Below are 18,946 nucleotides of genomic sequence, written 5' to 3' on the forward strand. Positions count from 1 at the left end.
GATAAAGATCCCCCGTATAGCCTTAACAGACTATTAGGACAAGTGCAGTACACGAGAGGGTGGGTGGCCAGCACCACGCCCGACCGCCTTTGTCTCCCTAGTGGCGATGTTTACGCACCGCACCAGGTACTCATTTGAGGCTGAGTCGACCTAGGGGAGGCCCAGGACCGGCTCAAATAATCGTCACTGGTGTTGGCCGTGAACGGGAATCGACCTCGGGCCGCCGGGTTTAACGCAGCGCAGCGCTAACCACGACACTACCGACTCTGCCACACACAGACTAACATACAGAGATACTTAGCCACTTACACACACACAGTTAGCTTGTCTAACACACAAACTTTACATAAAATGCTACGTTGTTGCTACGATACATAGTTTATGTCATGTACACACACTCCCATACACAGACATGCACATTGCTCATCGTACACAGACACACACACCTTGCATGTGCACATTCTTACTCTCGCAATACCATGTTCACACACACAGCCTTTCTCCCACAGACACACAGACACATGATCTCACTTTCACACACTGACACACACGCGGACTGACTCACACGCACAACTCTCTCGCTGCCACGCACAAATTAGACTCGCTAATCGACACGCGCGCCAACACACTCGCACTCCCGTCCAACACACGTGCACACTCTCCTCACGCTGACACCCTACATACATCGACTTAACTCACACTTACACATACACACGCACGCACATTCTGTCACGAATTATAACAGACTCTGCCACGCAATATCACTCTTACTCACCAAACTCACATCACCCACATCACTGTGCTCTCTGTTAGCTTCTTCTCTCTTTTCACGCACACGTTCACTCACATCACTCAGAGCTATCCGGACTCTCACTGACACTCTCTGCTGTCTCTCACTGACACTCTCTGCTGTCTCTCACTGCCACTCTCTGCTGTCTCTCACTGACACTCTCTGCTGTCTCTCACTGCCACTCTCTGCTGTCTCTCACTGCCACTCTCTGCTGTCTCTCACTGCCACTCTCTGCTGCCTCTCACTGCCACTCTCTGCTGTCTCTCCCTGCCACTCTCTGCTGCCTCTCACTGCCACTCTCTGCTGTCTCTCACTGCCACTCTCTGCTGTCTCTCACTGCCACTCTCTGCTGCCTCTCACTGCCACTCTGCTGTCTCTCACTGCCACTCTCTGCTGTCTCTCATTGCCACTCTCTGCTGTCTCTCACTGCCACTCTCTGCTGTCTCTCACTGCCACTCTCTGCTGTCTCTCACTGCCACTCTCTGCTGTCTTTCACAGTGTCGCATCACTCACGCTCACAATCCGCTCACCACCCTGTCTCCCACACACACACAAACACACAATCTCCACCGAGCTCCAGAAGCCCGATGGATCGCTCCCTCGGCCCCAAACCGAGCCCCCCCGCCCCGCGCCACCGTCCCACTCGCGCGGTCTCCCCGGGGCCGCTCCGGGGCCGGGAGGCCGGCGCCTGGGACCGCGCTCCCCAGCGGGGCCGCTCGCGCTCCCCGTCCCACAGCGGCGACTCCGCGCCCCTCAGCCCCGCCAACCGCCTGCGCAGGAGGAGCGTCAGCCTCGGCGAGCTGAGCCGCTCGCCCGCCCTGGGCCGCCGCGTCGACTCCCTCGCCAGGGAGGTGGTGGGGTCCAGGCCAGGCCGGTCCCAGGTCAGTGCTGCGTCACGAGGGACGCCGCAGTGGCGCGGTCGACGGCCCAGGGGTGGCTCGCGCCCTGTCGGCCGCGTCGCCCTGGTCGGCTGCGGATCTGCTAGCCTCGTGTCTCCTCCGCCAGTGCCGCGGTGGCGAGATGTTCACTACCTCGCCCGGTATACAGAAGGTCGTGGGTTCAATCCCGACCCTGTATATTTGGAGTTTGCGTGTCTCTCTCCCTCCCCGTGGTCGCGTGGATTTTTCTCTAGGTCCTCTGGGTTTTCCCTCCACATATCGGCTGCGGATCTGCTAGCCTCGTGTCTCCTCCGCCAGTGCCGTGGTGGCGAGATGTTCACTACCTCGCCCGGTATACAGAAGGTCGTGGGTTCAATCCCGACCCTGTATATTTGGAGTTTGCGTGTCTCTCTCCCTCCCCGTGGTCGCGTGGATTTTTCTCTAGGTCCTCTGGGTTTTCCCTCCACATATCGGATCACGCGTTTAGAGTATTTGGCTGCGATACATTTCCACGTGATGAGCCCACTTCGTTGGGCTGTCATTTGTTCTGAAAAAGAGATACACAGCTCAGTGGGCCTTTACCTGGTAAAATAATTAAAAACTGTTTAGTGTAACCAGGCTGTGACATGCTTGGCTTGCGAAATCTGAACTGGGACAGATGGCTCGTAGGCAGTAAGTAGCAGGGCGTTGTGCAGAGGACGTGAGCAGCGACATCATTTGTGGACTCTTGCAGTTGTACAGTGAGGAAAAACAGTATTTGATCCCCTGCTGATTTTGTACGTTTGCCCACTGACAAAGAAATTACGTCTATAATTTTAATGGTAGGTTTATTTGAACAGTGAGAGACAGAATAACAACAAAAAAATCCTGAAAAACGCATGTCAAAAATGATATAAATTGATTTGCATTTTAATGAGGGAAATAAGTATTTGACCCCTCTGCAAAACATGACTTAGTACTTGGTGACAAAACCCTTGTTGGCAATCACAGAGGTCAGATGTTTCTTGTAGTTAGCCACCAGGTTTGCACACATCTCAGGAGAGATTTTGTCCCACTCCTCTTTGCAGATCATCTCCAAGTCATTAAGGTTTCGAGGCTGACGTTTGGCAACTCAAACCTTCAGCTCCCTCCACAGATTTTCTATGGGATTAAGGTCTGGAGACTGACTAGGCCACTCCAGGACCTTAATGGGCTTCTTCTTGAGCCACTCCTTTGTTGCCTTGGCCGTGTGTTTTGGGTCATTGTCATGCTGGAATACCCATCCACGACCCATTTTCAATGCCCTGGCTGAGGGAAGGAGGTTCTCACCCAAGATTTGACGGTACATGGCCCCGTCCATCGTCCCTTTGATGCGGTGAAGTTGTCCTGTCCCTTTAGCAGAAAAACACCCCCAAAGCATAATGTTTCCACCTCCATGTTTGACGGTGGGGATGGTGTTCTTGGGGTCATAGGCAGCATTCCTCCTCCAAACACGGCGAGTTGAGTTGATGCCAAAGAGCTCCATTTTGGTCTCATCTGACCACAACACTTTCACCAAGTTATCCTCTGAATCATTCAGATGTTCATTGGCAAACTTCAGACGGGCATGAATATGTGCTTTCTTGAGCAGGGGGACATTGCGGGCGCTGCAGGATTTCAGCCCTTCACGGCGTAGTGTGTTACCAATTGTTTTCTTGGTGACTATGGTCCCAGCTGCCTTGAGATCATTGACAAGATCCTCCCCTGTAGTTCTGGGCTGATTCCTCACCGTTGTCATGATCATTGCAACTCCACGAGGTGAGATCTTGCATGGAGTCCCAGGCGGAGTGAGATTGACAGTTCTTTTGTGTTTCTTCCATTTGCGAATAATCGCACCAACTGTTGTCACCTTAAATTAAGATTTAAAGCTTTCGTGACTGCAGGGATTCATATTCTTGGTTCTTTCGGTAAAGTCACGTAGAAGGGAAACAATAAAATAATAATGTTTTTTATTATTTCATTGTTTCCCTTCTACGTGACATTACCGAAAGAACCCAGAATTTGCTGTCACCTTCTCATCAAGCTGCTTGGCAATGGTCTTGTAGCCCATTCCAGCCTTGTGTAGCTCTACAATCTTGTCCCTGACATCCTTGGAGAGCTCTTTGGTCTTGGCCATGGTGGAGAGTTTGGAATCTGATTGATTGATTGCTTCTGTGGACAGGTGTCTTTTATACAGGTAACAAACTGAGATTAGGAGCACTCCCTTTAAGAGTGTGCTCCTAATCTCAGCTCGTTACCTGTATAAAAGACACCTGGGTGCCAGAATTTTATTGTTGTTATTCTGTCTCTCACTGGGGATCAAATACTTTTTTCCCTCTGTACGCCCTCATAGATGTGTCCGTCTCTCTCTCTCTGTCACAGCAAGGAGTGTAGAAATGTGGGGTGGATATTGTTTTTTGAGTGGCAGATGTGGCGAGGATATCGTGTCGCGTGTTGAAATGACCTCGATGTTTTCTGGCGATGCTTCCACGCGGTGTGTGTGATGGGGGGGTCCTCAATGTGTGCACCGTTCAGCGGGCTTCGACGTTGATTCGATGTTTTGTACTGTTTGTTGTAACGTTCCTCATATATGTCCCCTGGCGCTTGGCCGCCGGGTCAGAGCAAGGGACAGGCCAAGGGCCCTGCCACCGGCGTCAAGGGCGACCCGGCGATGCTGATCAGCGAAAAGGACCGCAAGATTGCCACCCTCATGCTGGCCAAGCATGCCGAGCGGGAGATCGAGGGAGACATCCGAGCCAGAGCCCAGCTGCAGTGGGACTCGGAGCGCACGGAGCGTGAGAAGAGGCGGAGAGCGCAGCGTGCCGAGGAGCGGGCCCGTGGCAGCGCGTCCTGGCTGCCGCCCGCGTCGCCGCCGTCGCTGCTCGGCGGCTCCTTCCCGCCGAGCTCCTCGGCCTCCCCCGGGATCCCGCGGCGAGCACGGAGGGAGCCGAGGAGCCCCGTCTCGTCCCTGGGCAGGGAGCTCGGCGAACGCCTCAAGCTGCTGCAGATCGCCGAGACGGCGGCGGCGGCGGCATCGCGCGGAGGCTCCGTCTCGTCGTCGCGCTCGCACTCGTCCCCGCCGGAGGTTCTGGAGATCGTCAGGGAGGAGGACGAGGAGGAGGCCGTGGGGGAGTCCGAGAGCGAGCCGGAGCTGGAGGCCGTGGGGCGGCAGGCGAGCTTCTGGCTCAGCAACGGCAACGGCAGCTGGGAGTGCCCCGCGTGGGGGACGGGGAGCCCCGGGCTCTACCCGCGGGCGATGTCGCCCACGGAGCGCGCCTTTGAGCAGGCGTGGCGCATTCAGAGGGCGCGCATCGCGGCCCGGCAGCAGGCGGCACAGACCATGGAGCGCCACAGGTACAGGTATTTCCTGGGCTCTCGCGGAATTTATTAAAACATTTTATTGAACCAATATCAGCGGTCACATCAGAAGGCACACACGTACTATATCTTTGTTTACACGGGTAACTAAACTAATCTATAACTTTTTATTTTACCAGGTAAGCCCCACCGAGCGATGTAGCTCTTTTTCAGAATTGACCTGGCCATCACAAATGATAGCTCAACCAAGTGGCTTATCATGTGGAAATGTATAACAGCCAAATACTCTAAACGTGTGACGTTGATTCTAAACTTGGTATGGAAAAAACATGGGAGCCGGAGGAAAATCTACGTGACCACGGGGAGAGAGAGAGACACGCAAACTCCAAATATACAGCAGGCATCAGGGTTGGGATCGAACCCACGACCTCATGCATACCAGGCGAGGCAGATAACATCTCGTCACAGTGGCGCCCCGAACGTAACATGCACACACGGGTAACATCAGCATGTCAGGTAGGGGTTGTGCCCTCTGGGTAGGCTTTCTTCCTTGAGCAGGAGCTGCATAAAGTGGCCAGCTTCATCTTCTAACCCAGGGATGTGATTTTGGGGACCGGGGCAGAAAGGGGGGATGGGGAGGGAGACATTATGAAAAACTGTCATGGATTCTTAAAACTTTCCAACGAAGGTTTAAAGCGTTAAAAATATCGCTATCTTCTTGATAAAGCGCCGTTCAGTTTCTCAAAGCGCTGGACGTAAAAATTAAACTTATGCTCACAAACATTTTATACCTACGTGACTTTACCGAAAGAACCAAAGAGTATAAATATAGATACAATCTAAGCGAAATAGAAAGCTGATAGTAACAATACAATATCATTGACGACTCTCGATATTCCAGTAAAATTGAGAACTATGATAACAGCGAATAATAATAGGTTCGTCAGTTTAACACGTAGACTTTCGCGACCAATAATATTCATAAGTTGTTTTTGGGTTAGATCGCGTAAATATAACCTGCTAGCAAAACGTCACAGTACTCGAATGGTAAATGTTGTGGGTTCACTCTCCATCACACCGGTGTGCTGAACTAGTAACTATTTATCATGTTTTGTTTACGTGACAAACCTTACCAATTGGCTGTGTCGGGTGGTGGCGGGTTTAACGACACATTTATATTTATGCGATCTAACCCAAAAACCTTGATTATGGGTCACGAAGGTCGTTGACTCTCTACACCTCGAGTTGTCTTCATTTCGTTCAAATCGTCGCTCTCCACCGATTTGAATGACGATTTGAATATATTTATGCGATCTAAGCCAAAAAAAATCCTGTTATGGACAATAATAATAGCAGAGCAATCCAATCAGGCAACAGAATTGGTTTTAACATCTTAAGTTACAGGGAACGCCAGCAGTATAAATTTGTGAGTTTTAAGACAGTGATTTAAAAAAGTGATGGACTCCGAATCCCTCGTGGGCCGAGGAAGGGAATTCCACAATGAATGGGACAAACTCCGTCTGCCAGTCGACAAAGGCAGGTCAGGATCATTCTCACGAAGGTAACCTCACGTGAATTCTATTTGATCGTAACGTTGTGTTGCCGTCAGGGGGCCTTGCTCTCGAAAGATTGACCACACTTGGGAGAGTTACAATTTGAAGACTTTCGCCCTCACCCCCATCCCATTGCGATGGCATCAAGCGTCGTGCGACACGCACCCGATGATATCGTCACACGATGCCACCTACAAGCTGATGCCATCTCATCCCCCTTGAATGCTGTTGATCGTGTTGATCGTCGTCAGCCATGATCCATCCACTGTTGGATGAACGCCTCCCCCACACCGCCGCCGTCTCTCATGCTGCAATACACGCCGAGCTGCATTGGCTTCCGGTTGCCGAACAAATTAACGTTTTAACGTTGCGCTCATTACACACACGAAGTGCTCGCCACAAATCAACCACAATCCCTCGCTGATCTCGTCAAGGAGCATAAACCACCACGCGAACTGCGGTCACCCTCACAGTGGCTTCTGGCTGCTGGCCATCGATAAAAGACGTTCACCGCATCGCGCGCTTTCAGGTGCCCTTCTGCGGCCGTCTGGAACGCTCTTCCCTCCGATATTAGGAAGCCACTGGAGCTATGCACTTTAAATCATCTAGATTGAAAAACATTTCTTTAGAACTGTTTTTTATGTATAGTTTGTTGTTCTTCCCGCAGCACCTCCGACTAACAGGGTTGGCTACGCACGGTGCGGAAGAAGTTCAACATACATAGAAATCCATCCAGACACCTGCACGCGAGCCAATACCATCACTTCGTCGCCTTCTTAGACGTCCTCTGGGATGCATTCTTAACCTTGGTTGCCACTCCATCATTATTCGAGACCGTTTGATTTGCCGTCAACCCTGCCCGAGCTCACTCTTCTCAATTGTTAGAAATGTAGATTTAACATGCGTACATTCTTTTAAAACATAAACGGATAGGTCAATACATCCAAGGATATTTTCTTTAAGGAAGCGTTACAGACGACATACATACGCATTACTTTTTGGCCCCGTTTAAATCAATCATAAAGCTTCAAGCTCCTGTAGGATAATCCTGTAAAATGTCTATCACGCGTCTGCAAAAGACTACAGACACATCAGAAACGCGGGTTTTGCACAGAAACAGAACGGCGAGTGATGGAAACGGTGGCAGGAGACGTCCAGAAGTGGCTAGACAAAGGATGATGACGACGATTATGACGACGATGATGATGACGACGATGCTGACGATTATGATGACGATAATGACGACGATGACGATGATGACGACGATGACAGTTCCCACCAATGTGTACGCTCGTCTACTCCAGAGGCCACCACACAATGCGCCCGGCTGTGTTTGTTGAACTTCCGCTTGGAGGTCCCGAGATTGTCGCGTTCGTGACCACGGGTTGCATGAGATGTCCACCACAAACGCTCACTGATTTTGTCGTTGTTTAGTGATGTGTTTGTTGTGTGATTTTCGCGACTCATCACTGTGATGATGTTGTTGTTGGAGGAGCATCGCCCATTTTCCACGGTGGATAGGGGATGTTAACTACCTCGCCTGGTATACAGGAGGACGTGCGTTCGGTCCCTACCCTGATACCTGCTGTATAGTTGGAGTTTGCGGTGTCTCTCTCTCCCCGTGGTCGCGTGGATTTTTCTCCAGGTCCTCCGTTTTTCCCCTCCACATTTAGAAACAACATCACGCGTTTAGAGTATTCGGCTGCTATACATTTCCACGCAATAAATCACTTAGTTACGCTAACATTTGTGATAATCAGGTCGCTTCTGAAACAGAGCTACATACTAGCTCAGTGGGCCTTACTTACCGGGTAAAATAAAACATCTTTCTAGTTTTCCAGGCTGCTCACTCTGGAGGTTGCTCACTGGTCAAGGGGTCTCACTGCAGGCACGGAAGAGGTCTCTACGCCATTCAGAGACACTAACTCAAGACTCAAATTATTCACGTCGATTTAGAGAATGTATATAAAACTAAATAAACAAGACGCCTTTGTCTCCCTCGTGGCGATGTCTACACACCGCACCGGGTACTCATTTGAGGCTGAGTCAACCTAGGGGAGGAGGCACAGCACCGGTTCATGTAATCGTCACCGGCGTTCGCCGTGAGCGGGAATCGAACTCGGTTCGCCGGGTTCGTCAGCGCAGCGTAGCGCTGAATCGCTGCGCCACACACACAGCGACATCTGCGGGTGTGCGGTGTCTCAGGTTCCTGTTGCAGGACACAGAGGAGCGGACCCAGAGAGCGGCGCGCATCGCCCAAGAGCAGCTGCAGCTCCGCGCGGAGCTCGCAGAGCAACGGCGCAGGGAGCGCGAGGCGCAGCACAGGTGAGAATCTGCTCACCCTGGGGTCTGGGTATAGAGAATCGGCACACTCCCTGTTCACCTTGGAGTCTGGGTATAGAGAATCGGCACATTCCCTACTCACCCTGGAGTCTAAGTATAGAGAATCAGCACATTCCCTACTCACCCTGGGGTCTGGGTATAGAGAATCGGCACACTCCCTGTTCACCCTGGGGTCTGGGTATAGAGAATCGGCACGCTCCCTGTTCACCCTGGGGTCTGGGTATAGAGAATCGGCACACTCCCTGTTCACCCTGGGGTCTGGGTATAGAGAATCAGCACATTCCCTACTCACCCTGGGGTCTGGGTATAGAGAATCGGCACACTCCCTGTTCACCCTGGGGTCTGGGTATAGAGAATCGGCACGCTCCCTACTCACCCTGGGGTCTGGGTATAAAGAATCGGCACACTCCCTGCTCACCCTGGGGTCTGAGTATAGAGAATAAGCACATTCCCTACTCACCCTGGGGTCTGGGTATAGAGAATCGGCACACTCCCTGCTCACTTTGGGGTCTGGGTATAAAGAATCGGCACGCTCCCTACTCACCCTGGGGTCTGAGTATAGAGAATCAGCACATTCCCTACTCACCCTGGGGTCTGGGTATAGAGAATCAGCACATTCCCTGCTCACCCTGGGGTCTGGGTATAAAGAATCGGCACGCTCCCTACTCACCCTGGGGTCTGGGTATAAAGAATCGGCATGCTCCCTACTCACCCTGGGGTCTGAGTATAGAGAATCAGCACATTCCCTACTCACCCTGGGGTCTGGGTATAGAGAATCGGCACACTCCCTGCTCACTTTGGGGTCTGGGTATAAAGAATCGGCACGCTCCCTACTCACCCTGGGGTCTGGGTATAGAGAATCGGCACATTCCCTGCTCACCCTGGGGTCTGGGTATAAAGAATCGGCACGCTCCCTGCTCACCCAGAGACCAGAGCACCTAGATTGCCGATGGCTGCCAAGGCTTCACCAGCACCAGGCGAGGCGCAGTGTAGTGGAACTTTTTCCTTGCATCCATTTGGTTTTCTCTTCATAACCGCGCGCAAGTTCTTTTTTTATTTGTTTGATTCGATTGTACCACTCTCGTTCACTCCATCGGCCCCCAAACAATAGCAGGATGCAGGAAGTAAATATTAGTCTCTCTCACGTTGTTCGGTGCATCATCACGACAGGTGCGGTTGATGTCGGTTAATGCGTATTAAGCGGTAACCGAATGGGGAAAAAATTCAAACCCAACAAAACCATTTAACAGTTTTCCGCACGTATATAAATGTCTCGAGCAACAAACGCAACATCTTCATCGTTTTAATAGAGCAAGGGAGGTACGGTGGTGTAGGGGTCAGCACGATGGACTTCGATGGGCATCAGTAAGACCTCCCCGTGCGGTACTTATGTAGTGGGGCCGAGTTGCAGACATTGTTCCTTTTAGAGGCAACACATTTATTGTAACACGTAACACAAAGGGTAACTGCCCCTTCACCAGATACAGCCTAGGGTACTGACCACCTACTAACTACACTATACATGGGAGTTACTGCTACGAAGGGTCGGACCGTCACTCGGGTCCGCGACCACGTGTTTGCCTCGTAAGACAAAGAGCTTCCAGCTTGAGACGTAGAGCTACCAGCTTGTAGAATGCAGCGACCCCGGTCCCTCCCAGGGACCCGCCTTATATCCCCCCACGGGTCGGGGCTGCTCCACCCTTGGCCCCGCCCCCTTCTGGAGCCTTCCAGCTCCCTCTCGATCCCTCTCGAGAGCTCTCCCCGGACACGTGATCACCCCCTAGTCCCCCCCCCCCACCTGGGGGCCTCTCTGTGGACACTCCAGATCACGTGTCTGCGGAGTCAACCAGAGTGCCATGGCCCAGGGCAACCCTGCCCCTGGGCTGACACTCTCTCACTCCCCCCTGTGGGGGCTCGCAGCACACGCTGTGCGTGGTGCTCGCGCTATCCCAGCGCACACCAAGCCCCGCTAGGGCTGGTACAACACCCGCCCAAGGGGTGTGTGCGATGACAGTGCATCGCGTGCTGTGGCCCTCTCAGGCCGGCACCATACAGTGACATCCCCGATGTCACTACACTTACAGCTCTGCCCATTCAGCGGTATAAATGTGAAGTGTCAACAATTCGGAGCCAAGGGTTTCCAGGAGGCACCTCATGTTCTCCCTAGTCGTCTAGCCTCGCCTAAACACAACGCTGACCATGTAACACTGAAGGCGCTGACCGAGACAGCCAACAACTATCCGGCCGCGCAATATCGAGCGAAGACGGCAGTGACGAAGGCGGCGAAGACAATAGCATCGAAGAGACGAGTCCACTCCCAAAACCGGTAGCCCTGAGCTCCTGCTCTCAGCTGCTTTTATGCTACCCAGGATGGCCTGGCTCCGCCCTGGCCACGCCTCCCTTCTCAAACCCACTTTCAGGTTCCAGGGGCTTCCCGATGAGGTCTTCCATGACCCTTGCCCCAGTTCCTCTGCCCTGCCGGCACACCCGTGAATATATTCACCGGCGTGTGTACTGTTTGTGTGTACTGTTTGTGTGTACTGTTTGTCCACCGCAGTTGCCGCCGCTGGACAGCAGCGATTACACTACAAATGTTTACACCACAGTTAAGTTGCATGTGGTGGGCTAAAATGTGGGGACGTCCACCTCTTCCAAGACATTGGCAAGGACAAATACCCCTTGAAAGCAAGTGCTTTGGAACCGGTGTGCGTGCGGCAAGGTCCCAGTTGCGCCGCGGTCTTTTCTGAAATCACGGGAAAGTACAGCTCCTTAAACAGCCCCCCCCACTCCCCACACCTCCCACTCTTCCATTGGTCAACGGTGCAATGCGGCAGACAGCCGTCGGCCCCCTCCCCCGGCCCTCTAAACAACTCTTCTCAGCCGTGTGCTCAGGTAAAAAAAACCAGCCACTACGAGATGGGGGACGTAGTGTAAAAAAAATTTTATAAATTGATTTGCATTTTAATGAGGGAAATAAGTATTTGACCCCCTCTCAATCAGAAAGATTTCTGGCTCCCAGGTGTCTTTTATACAGGTAACGAGCTGAGTTTAGGAGCACACTCTAAAAGGGAGTGCTCCTAATCTCACCTTGTTATCTGTATAAAATACACCTGTCCACAGAAGCAATCAATCAATCAGATTCAAAACTCTCCTTCATGGCCAAGACCAAAGAGCTCTCCAAGGATGTCTGGGACAAGATTGTAGATCTACACAAGGCTGGAATGGGCTACAAGACCATTGCCAAGCAGCTTGGTGAGAAGGTGACAACAGTTGGTGCGATTATTCGCAAATGGAAGAAACACAAAAGATCTGTCAATCTCGCTCGGCCTGGGGCTCCATACAAGATCTCACCTCGTGGAGTTGCAATGATTATGAGAACGGTGAGGAATCAGCCCAGAACGACACGGGAGGATCTTGTCAATGATCTCAAGGCCAGCTGGGACCATAGTCACCAAGAAAGCAATTGGTAACACACTACGCCGTGAAGGACTGAAATCCTGCAGCGCCCGCAAGGTCCCCCTGCTCAAGAAAGCACATATACATGCCCGTCTGAAGTTTGCCAATGAACATCTGAATGATTCAGAGGAAACTGGGTGAAAGTGTTGTGGTTAGATGAGACCAAAATGGAGCTTTTTGGCATCAACTCCACTCACCGTGTTTGGAGGAGGAATGCTGCCTATGACCCCAAGAACACCATCCCCACCGTCAAACATGCAGGTGGAAACATTATGCTTTGGGGGTGTTTTTTTGCTAAGGGGACAGGACAACTTCACCGCATCAAAGGGACGATGGACGGGGCCATATACCGTCAAATCTTGGGTGAGAACCTCCTTGCCTCAGCCAGGGCATTGAAAATGGGTCGTGGATGGGTATTCCAGCATGACAATGACCCAAAACACACGGCCAAGGCAACAAAGGAGTGGCTCAAGAAGAAGCGCATTAAGGTCCTGGAGTGGCCTAGTCAGTCTCCAGACCTTAATCCCATAGAAAATCTGTGGAGGGAGCTGAAGTTTCGAGTTGCCAAAAGTCAGCCTCGAAACCTTAATGACTTGGAGAAGATCTGCAAAGAGGAGTGGGACAAAATCCCTCCTGAGATGTGTGCAAACCTGGTGGCCAACTATAAGAAACGTCTGACTTCTGTGATTGCCAACAAGGGTTTTGCCACAAAGTACTAAGTCATGTTTTGCATAGGGGTCAAATACTTATTTCCCTCATTAAAATGAAAATCAATTTATAACATTTTTGACATGCGTTTTTCTGGATTTTTTTGTTGTTATTCTCTCTCACTGTTCAAATAAACCTACCATTAAAATTATAGACTGATCATTTCTTCGTCAGTGGGCAAACGTACAAAATCAGCAGGGGATCAAATACTTTTTTCCCTCACTGTACTTCTGCATGGTGGACCCTTCCAAACGTCAGACTGGCAATAATGCACCTGCTATCACGTATCTGGACCTTCCTTCATCCATCGCCCCGGTGCCACACTGCCATGAGCTCCCCATACCCACTCCTCCGGAGAGCAGCAAGCCAGAGAACAAGGAAGACGTAGATCCAGATGAAAATTTCAGAGGTGTAGCTGAGAAGAGAAACCCATACTACCCCAACCAAAAAGGCCTCAACGACTTGATCAGAGATCTTGGACTCACCAAGTCCAATGCCGAGCTTTTGACGTTTAGGCTCATGCAGCTGAACTTATAGGATGAAAGTGTGCAAGTCCCAGATCAGAGGAGGCATCACAAACCTTTTTGCAGCTTCACCTATCAAGATGGTCTCTGCTTCTGCCACAATGTGACCAGTCTGTTCGAGGCAATCGGAATCGCCTGTAACCAGAATGAGTGGCGCCTTTTCATTGACAGCTCATCCAGGAGCCCCAAAGCCATGCTGCTCCATAATGGTAACAAGTACCCGTCTCTTCCCCTGGCTCACTTTGTGCACTTCAAAGAGGATTCCAACAGCATCAAGACCTTGCTGGACACCTTGAAGTATGATGAGTATGGCTGGGAGGTCATCGGAGACTTCAAAATGGTGGCATTCTTGATGGGTCTCCAAGGCGGTTTTACCAAGTTTCCCTGCTATCTTTGCCTTTGGGACAGCAGGAACACCAAGGCACACTGCCACAGGCGGAACTGGCCACAGCGGACCGAGTTCTCTGTGGGGAGGAACAACGTCAAGTGGGAGCCACTGGTGGACCCCCGGAAGGTGCTGATGCCACCACTGCACATCAAATTGAGCCTTATGAAACAATTTGTCAGAGCTGTAGATAAGGAGTCAGCAGCCTTCAAGTACCTTCAAGACTTCTTCCCTAAGCTGTCTGAGGCAAAGGTCAAAGCCGGTGTCTTCGTTGGACCACAGATAAAGAAGATCCTGAAGTGCAATGAATTCCCCAAGAAGCTCACTAGTGATTGCCCAGGAAGCCACGAACCACTGCTTTGTCGCAGTGGTTCGTGGCTTCCTGGGCAATTACAAGGTCGAAAACTATGTGGAGCTGGTTGAGACTCTGGTGAAGAACTACGACACAATGGGCTGTAGTATGTCCCTCAAAGTCCATATCCTTGATGCTCATCTTGATAAATTCAAGGAGAACATGGGAGCATACTCGGAGGAGCAAGGTGAGCGCTTCCACCAGGATATACTGGGACTTTGAACGCCGCTACCAAGGACAATATAATGAGAACATGTTGGGAGGCTACATTCGGTGGCTGATTCGTGGAAGTGATTTACAGTCTAATTGTACATATCGAAAAACTACTCACTTCTAAATCTTTTGTCGTCATTTTTGCATTACTTTAGTATAGATACACGTTAATTTTGATTCATGTTGTTTTGTTCTGACTTTATGTGAACGAAAAGACAGAAATTCGCTCGTTTCCTCATTGAAAATATGGAAATTTAAAAATATCACTGTCCTGGTCACAAAAGCAAGAGAAGCTGTATCCATTGCCATAACAGAAACCGTAATATCAAAAAATCTAGTCGAGGTTTAAATACTCACGAATGGACGTCGCTGATTGGCTGAGGTGTGGGTCAGCCCCACTTACGAGTACTCGGATTGGCCGAAATTGGCGCTCCGCGTGCATAACGTGAACATGGTACCGTTAGTCAGAATGTTAGCGTCAGTTGAAACCATGGGATCCCTATGGGAAGTGAAACGTTCACCGAAAAAGCGTCAACCGATGTCACCGTCAACCGAGGCACTAAAGTAGTGCGTTATAGGAGAACTGAGTATACTTACAATGGAGCTGTCGCATGCGTCCCCGTCTCCCCACCTACCCCTCCCCCCAGGTCGACGCTGCTGCGCCTGGCCGAGCTGGAGGAGCAGCGGCGGCGCGGGCACGAGGAGGCGGCGGCGCGATCCCGCGACGCGGGGCTGCGCGCAGCGCGCGAGCGCGACGTGGCGCGTGACGCCGCGCGGGCCCTGGCGCGCGCGGCGTGCCGCGTGCGGGAGCGCGTGCGCGATGCCGTCAACTCGCGCTCCTTCCACCACGTGGCGCGCGAGGCCGAGGTGAGCGCGCGCACGCTGCGCCATGCGCCGCCCTGGTAGTTGCACGGAGGGGTGTGGGGAATATTGGCGGGAGGTATTGTGTGGCTTTTCGGTGATACGGGCACGACGTTTGGGGTTTGGTGATATGGGTACGGAGTTTGGCACGTGGCGAGGGAACAACGTCCGATTAAAGATATTCGGCTCTTAAGGCTGTCGCGGAAATGGCAGCCATTTTAAAAAAAATTGCCATCGTCTATTATTTAAACGTTACCCTCCAGGTTCTGGTTAAACAAGTCATAACACCGGGCCAGCAGATTGCCAGCGCTGAAAACAACAGAGACTGTGATCCCAGTTCAACAAGTGGACGTGACTCCTTTTACAGAATTGGAATATCAATTGTTTCAGCATCCAAGCAAGGAGTGCAATGGGCTGTGAGCGCCGTTGGTGACCACACAACTAAGTTGCTGCCTAGAAGACTGTGGCTCACATACCACAGGCACACAGCCATGTGCCATCACTTTCCTGATGTGTAGAAAAGATCCACTTGTGCCAAAGCTATTAGGTCTGAACAAAGCGGACTGTCAACTCATCTTTCAGGCCATGCAGAAGGAATACTACTGTTACTATTTTTATTTCTCCAGGTAAGGCCCCCACTGAGCTACGCAGCTCTTTTTCAGAAGCAACCTGGCCACAAATGATAGCTCAACGAAGTGGCTTGTCACGTGGAAATCCATCACAGACAAATACTCTTAAATGCATGTTGATTCTAAATGTGGAGGGAGAAAAAATCCACGCGACGACGGGGAGAGAGACACCAAATCTCAAATAGACAACAGACATCAGGGTCGTGATCGAACTCACGACCTCCTGTATACCAGGTGAGGTAGTTAACATCTCGCCATCGCGGCGCAGACGGCTGGACCACGTGACGGCAGGTGGTGGCTGCTGAAGTAAATACTCCAGGAGGATGAGACAGCCTCCCGGGCTGCAAATTGTGGCAGTGGGTGACCAGTGAATGCAGCAACGGACAAATGTTGGCGCTCACTTCTCTGCTTCCTCTCTTATACGACCAGGTCAAGTCTGTGCCCACGATTCGTCTCCAGCTGAATGTAGGGAAGAATGCAGTGGAGAGACATGAACCCTGGACACGTTCCCTCCACCGTGGATCAGCCCCTTGTGACACATTTCCGCAAGCAATTCAAAGCGGAGCTGACCAGCAAGCCACGGCCAAGAACACGTGTTTTCTTTGTCATGTTCGACAGGCTTCAAACTGAGATGGCAGCTCTCAAGACATTTGGAAACCTTTCGGAGGGCAGTGTGCGTGAACCAGTGCTAGCATTGCCACATCCGGAACAGCACACTCCTCAGAGAGCTTCCCGTGTGACACTCGATGCACTCTGTGGGGGCTACCGTCCCCCGCCATCACCGAATTGTCGGGGCCGTTGGCCCCCGACTCCCCCGTTAAATTCATACCACTACCACAACTGCAACACCCGGTGTATGATTATGCCCGTGGGTACCCGTGTACCTCACGGCGCAGCTCTACTCACGCGGTAACCACCGCCAGCAGCATTGCTTGCTTGAATTGTGTAATCTTATTTCATTTACCGTCGCAGCCGGTCGGAAGCAACTAATTAGGCTGCGCTGCGGAATACCCGCTCACCAATTTATCTCTACGCGCTACACGCGCGGCGCGTGCCGTGAGCGCCGCTGCTCCTGCACGCCCCCGTACTGGCGCGGGCGAAGTGCAACCAGTACCACACGATGCAGAGGCTAACCACACCACACACTAGTGGATTTAATGATCGAAGGACCCGTACTTTAATTCCCAGGGTGATAGCACATTACTGCTGCCCCGGCATGCGCGTCAAGCCCCGAGTGGACCCACCCGTGTGAACGTAAACACGTAGGTAAAATTACTCACTCACGCGCAAACAAAAGAATCACTACGGGCAGGCTCGCCACACCACGCACCGCCCCTCCGTACTCACAGAGACAACACGACGCGGTTTATACCCTACGGACGGTTTATTCCCCACGAATAAACGAACTAGACTGTGCGTGTCAGTACGGACCAGTAGGACAGGTCTAAACTATCTCGCTACTGCCTGATACTTAATCGACCTGTCTGCCCTCTATTTTCTCTCCGAATTTCGTCCATTTGTCTTACCTCTCTCCCTCTTACTTACGGTCTGACCTCGCAGCGATGGAGGTCGCGGATAGATGATGCTGTAAACAGAATCTGGCTGTTCTCTGCCCCATCTCACGGACGTGCGAGTAACAGTCAGGTGACAGCTCCTCGATCCCTCCCTCCTGCTGATCTCCAGTCAAATAATAAAAATGGCCCCGTGCTTCCCCAAAGCGTCCCTTTTTATGCTCCTTTCAAAGCCCTCGCACCGCCCATCCGCGGTGTATCACGGGTCAGGCCGTTAATCCGCGGTGCATCATGGGTAGGGCCGTTAATCCGCGGTGCATCATGGGTAGAGACGCTAACCCGCGGTGCACCATGGGCAGAGACGCTTAACCCGCGCTGCCCCGCTCCCCACCTGTCTGCTGGTCCGCGTGTGTCTCCTCAATGCGGTTCTCAGTGAGTTCTCCGTGGTCATTTAAGTTAAGCCACGGCGCCGCAGTGCCATTTGGCCTGGGGGTGGGGGGGTGCCTGCCAATTCCCTGACCCTGAGAAACCGTGGAGTACCCCCACGAGGGGGCCTCTCGGGTAAAAACTCAGGGCAGGTGCCCCCCCCCCTCCCCATGAGGCCCTACTTGAGTGTATGTGTGTTTAGGTGGGGGGGGGGGGGGGGGTGGCGGGGGAAGTGCTGTGATTGGAGCCGGGTGGCTTCTAGGTCGCAGCTGCACAGTGACGGCCCCGGTTTCGACGGAGCGGCTTCACTGTTGTGGCACCACACAGCCCCCCGAGGTGCCAGTCCCCGTCCTGGGTTGACTGGAGCACCTCGCCTGGGTTGCTCCCACGAGGTAGCGCCGCGGGGTCCGTGGGACTCGTCCAGTCCTCGTGGCCGGCCTCGGGGGTGGTGGCTCCTTCTCCCGGAGTTCGGGCGGAGGTCTCCTCCTCCACTCCAGCGGTTTTCCTTGGTCCTTGGCACCTGCAGGCTAGGAGACAAACTCGGGGGCGGTAGGGTTCAGGGACCGTCGTCCCCGTCCTCCCTGGCCCGGGTCAGGACCCCCCGGGGCCCGGGGCTCCGTGGGGCCCATATACCGTGCGAGGCCCCCGGGTATGGGGGGTGTGGGGACCCCGGGGTTTCGGGGTACTCGAGCGGCGGGGTTCTCCTTCGCTAGGGCCGCCCTCCATGGTTTTAGTCGCCGGACGTTGACCACCATCTCCCGGCCTCTCTCCCCCCCCTGAATCAGTACAGTCCAGGGGGAGATCTGTCGTCCCACGGTCCAGGGTCCCCGCCAGTAGGTGGTTGGCTTCCCCGCCTGCCCGGCCCTGACGCGAGGGGTGTGTAGCCATACCTTAGAGCCCGCCGAGTAGAAAGGGGGCTCCATTCTGGGTCGGGCCCCCTGCTCCTGCCGCTGGTGTGCGGCCTCGCGTTGCGGGTAGGCCCGGCCCCTAGCTCCTCGTAGG

The 18,946-nt window shown here is 52.7% G+C and overlaps 1 protein-coding gene across 1 annotated transcript; it reads left to right on the forward strand.

The window, feature by feature from the left end:
• Positions 1-329: 329 nt before the first annotated feature.
• LOC116943136 (uncharacterized) lies at positions 330-18,746 on the forward strand. Its single transcript, XM_032955715.2, has 4 exons — positions 330-1,671; positions 4,286-5,019; positions 8,742-8,861; positions 15,165-18,746. The coding sequence occupies exons 1-4, from the start codon at positions 1,378-1,380 to the stop codon at positions 15,421-15,423; spliced, it is 1,407 nt and encodes a 468-aa protein (XP_032811606.2). The 5' UTR covers positions 330-1,377; the 3' UTR covers positions 15,424-18,746.
• The last annotated feature ends 200 nt before the right edge of the window (positions 18,747-18,946 follow it).

This window comes from Petromyzon marinus, chromosome 17 (genome assembly GCF_048934315.1).
Source record: "Petromyzon marinus isolate PM22_M1 ecotype Great Lakes invasive population chromosome 17, UKy_Petmar_22M1.pri1.0, whole genome shotgun sequence".
NCBI lineage: Eukaryota > Metazoa > Chordata > Hyperoartia > Petromyzontiformes > Petromyzontidae > Petromyzon > Petromyzon marinus.

Excerpts from the sequence above, each read along its gene's own strand:
- LOC116943136 (XM_032955715.2), top strand. The coding sequence starts at position 1,378 with ATGGATCGCTCCCTCGGCCCCAAACCGAGCCCCCCCGCCCCGCGCCAC. Across the intron at positions 1,672-4,285 it reads CCAGGCCAGGCCGGTCCCAG|AGCAAGGGACAGGCCAAGGG; the intron begins GTCAGTGCTGCG and ends CCGCCGGGTCAG. Across the intron at positions 5,020-8,741 it reads CAGACCATGGAGCGCCACAG|GTTCCTGTTGCAGGACACAG; the intron begins GTACAGGTATTT and ends GCGGTGTCTCAG.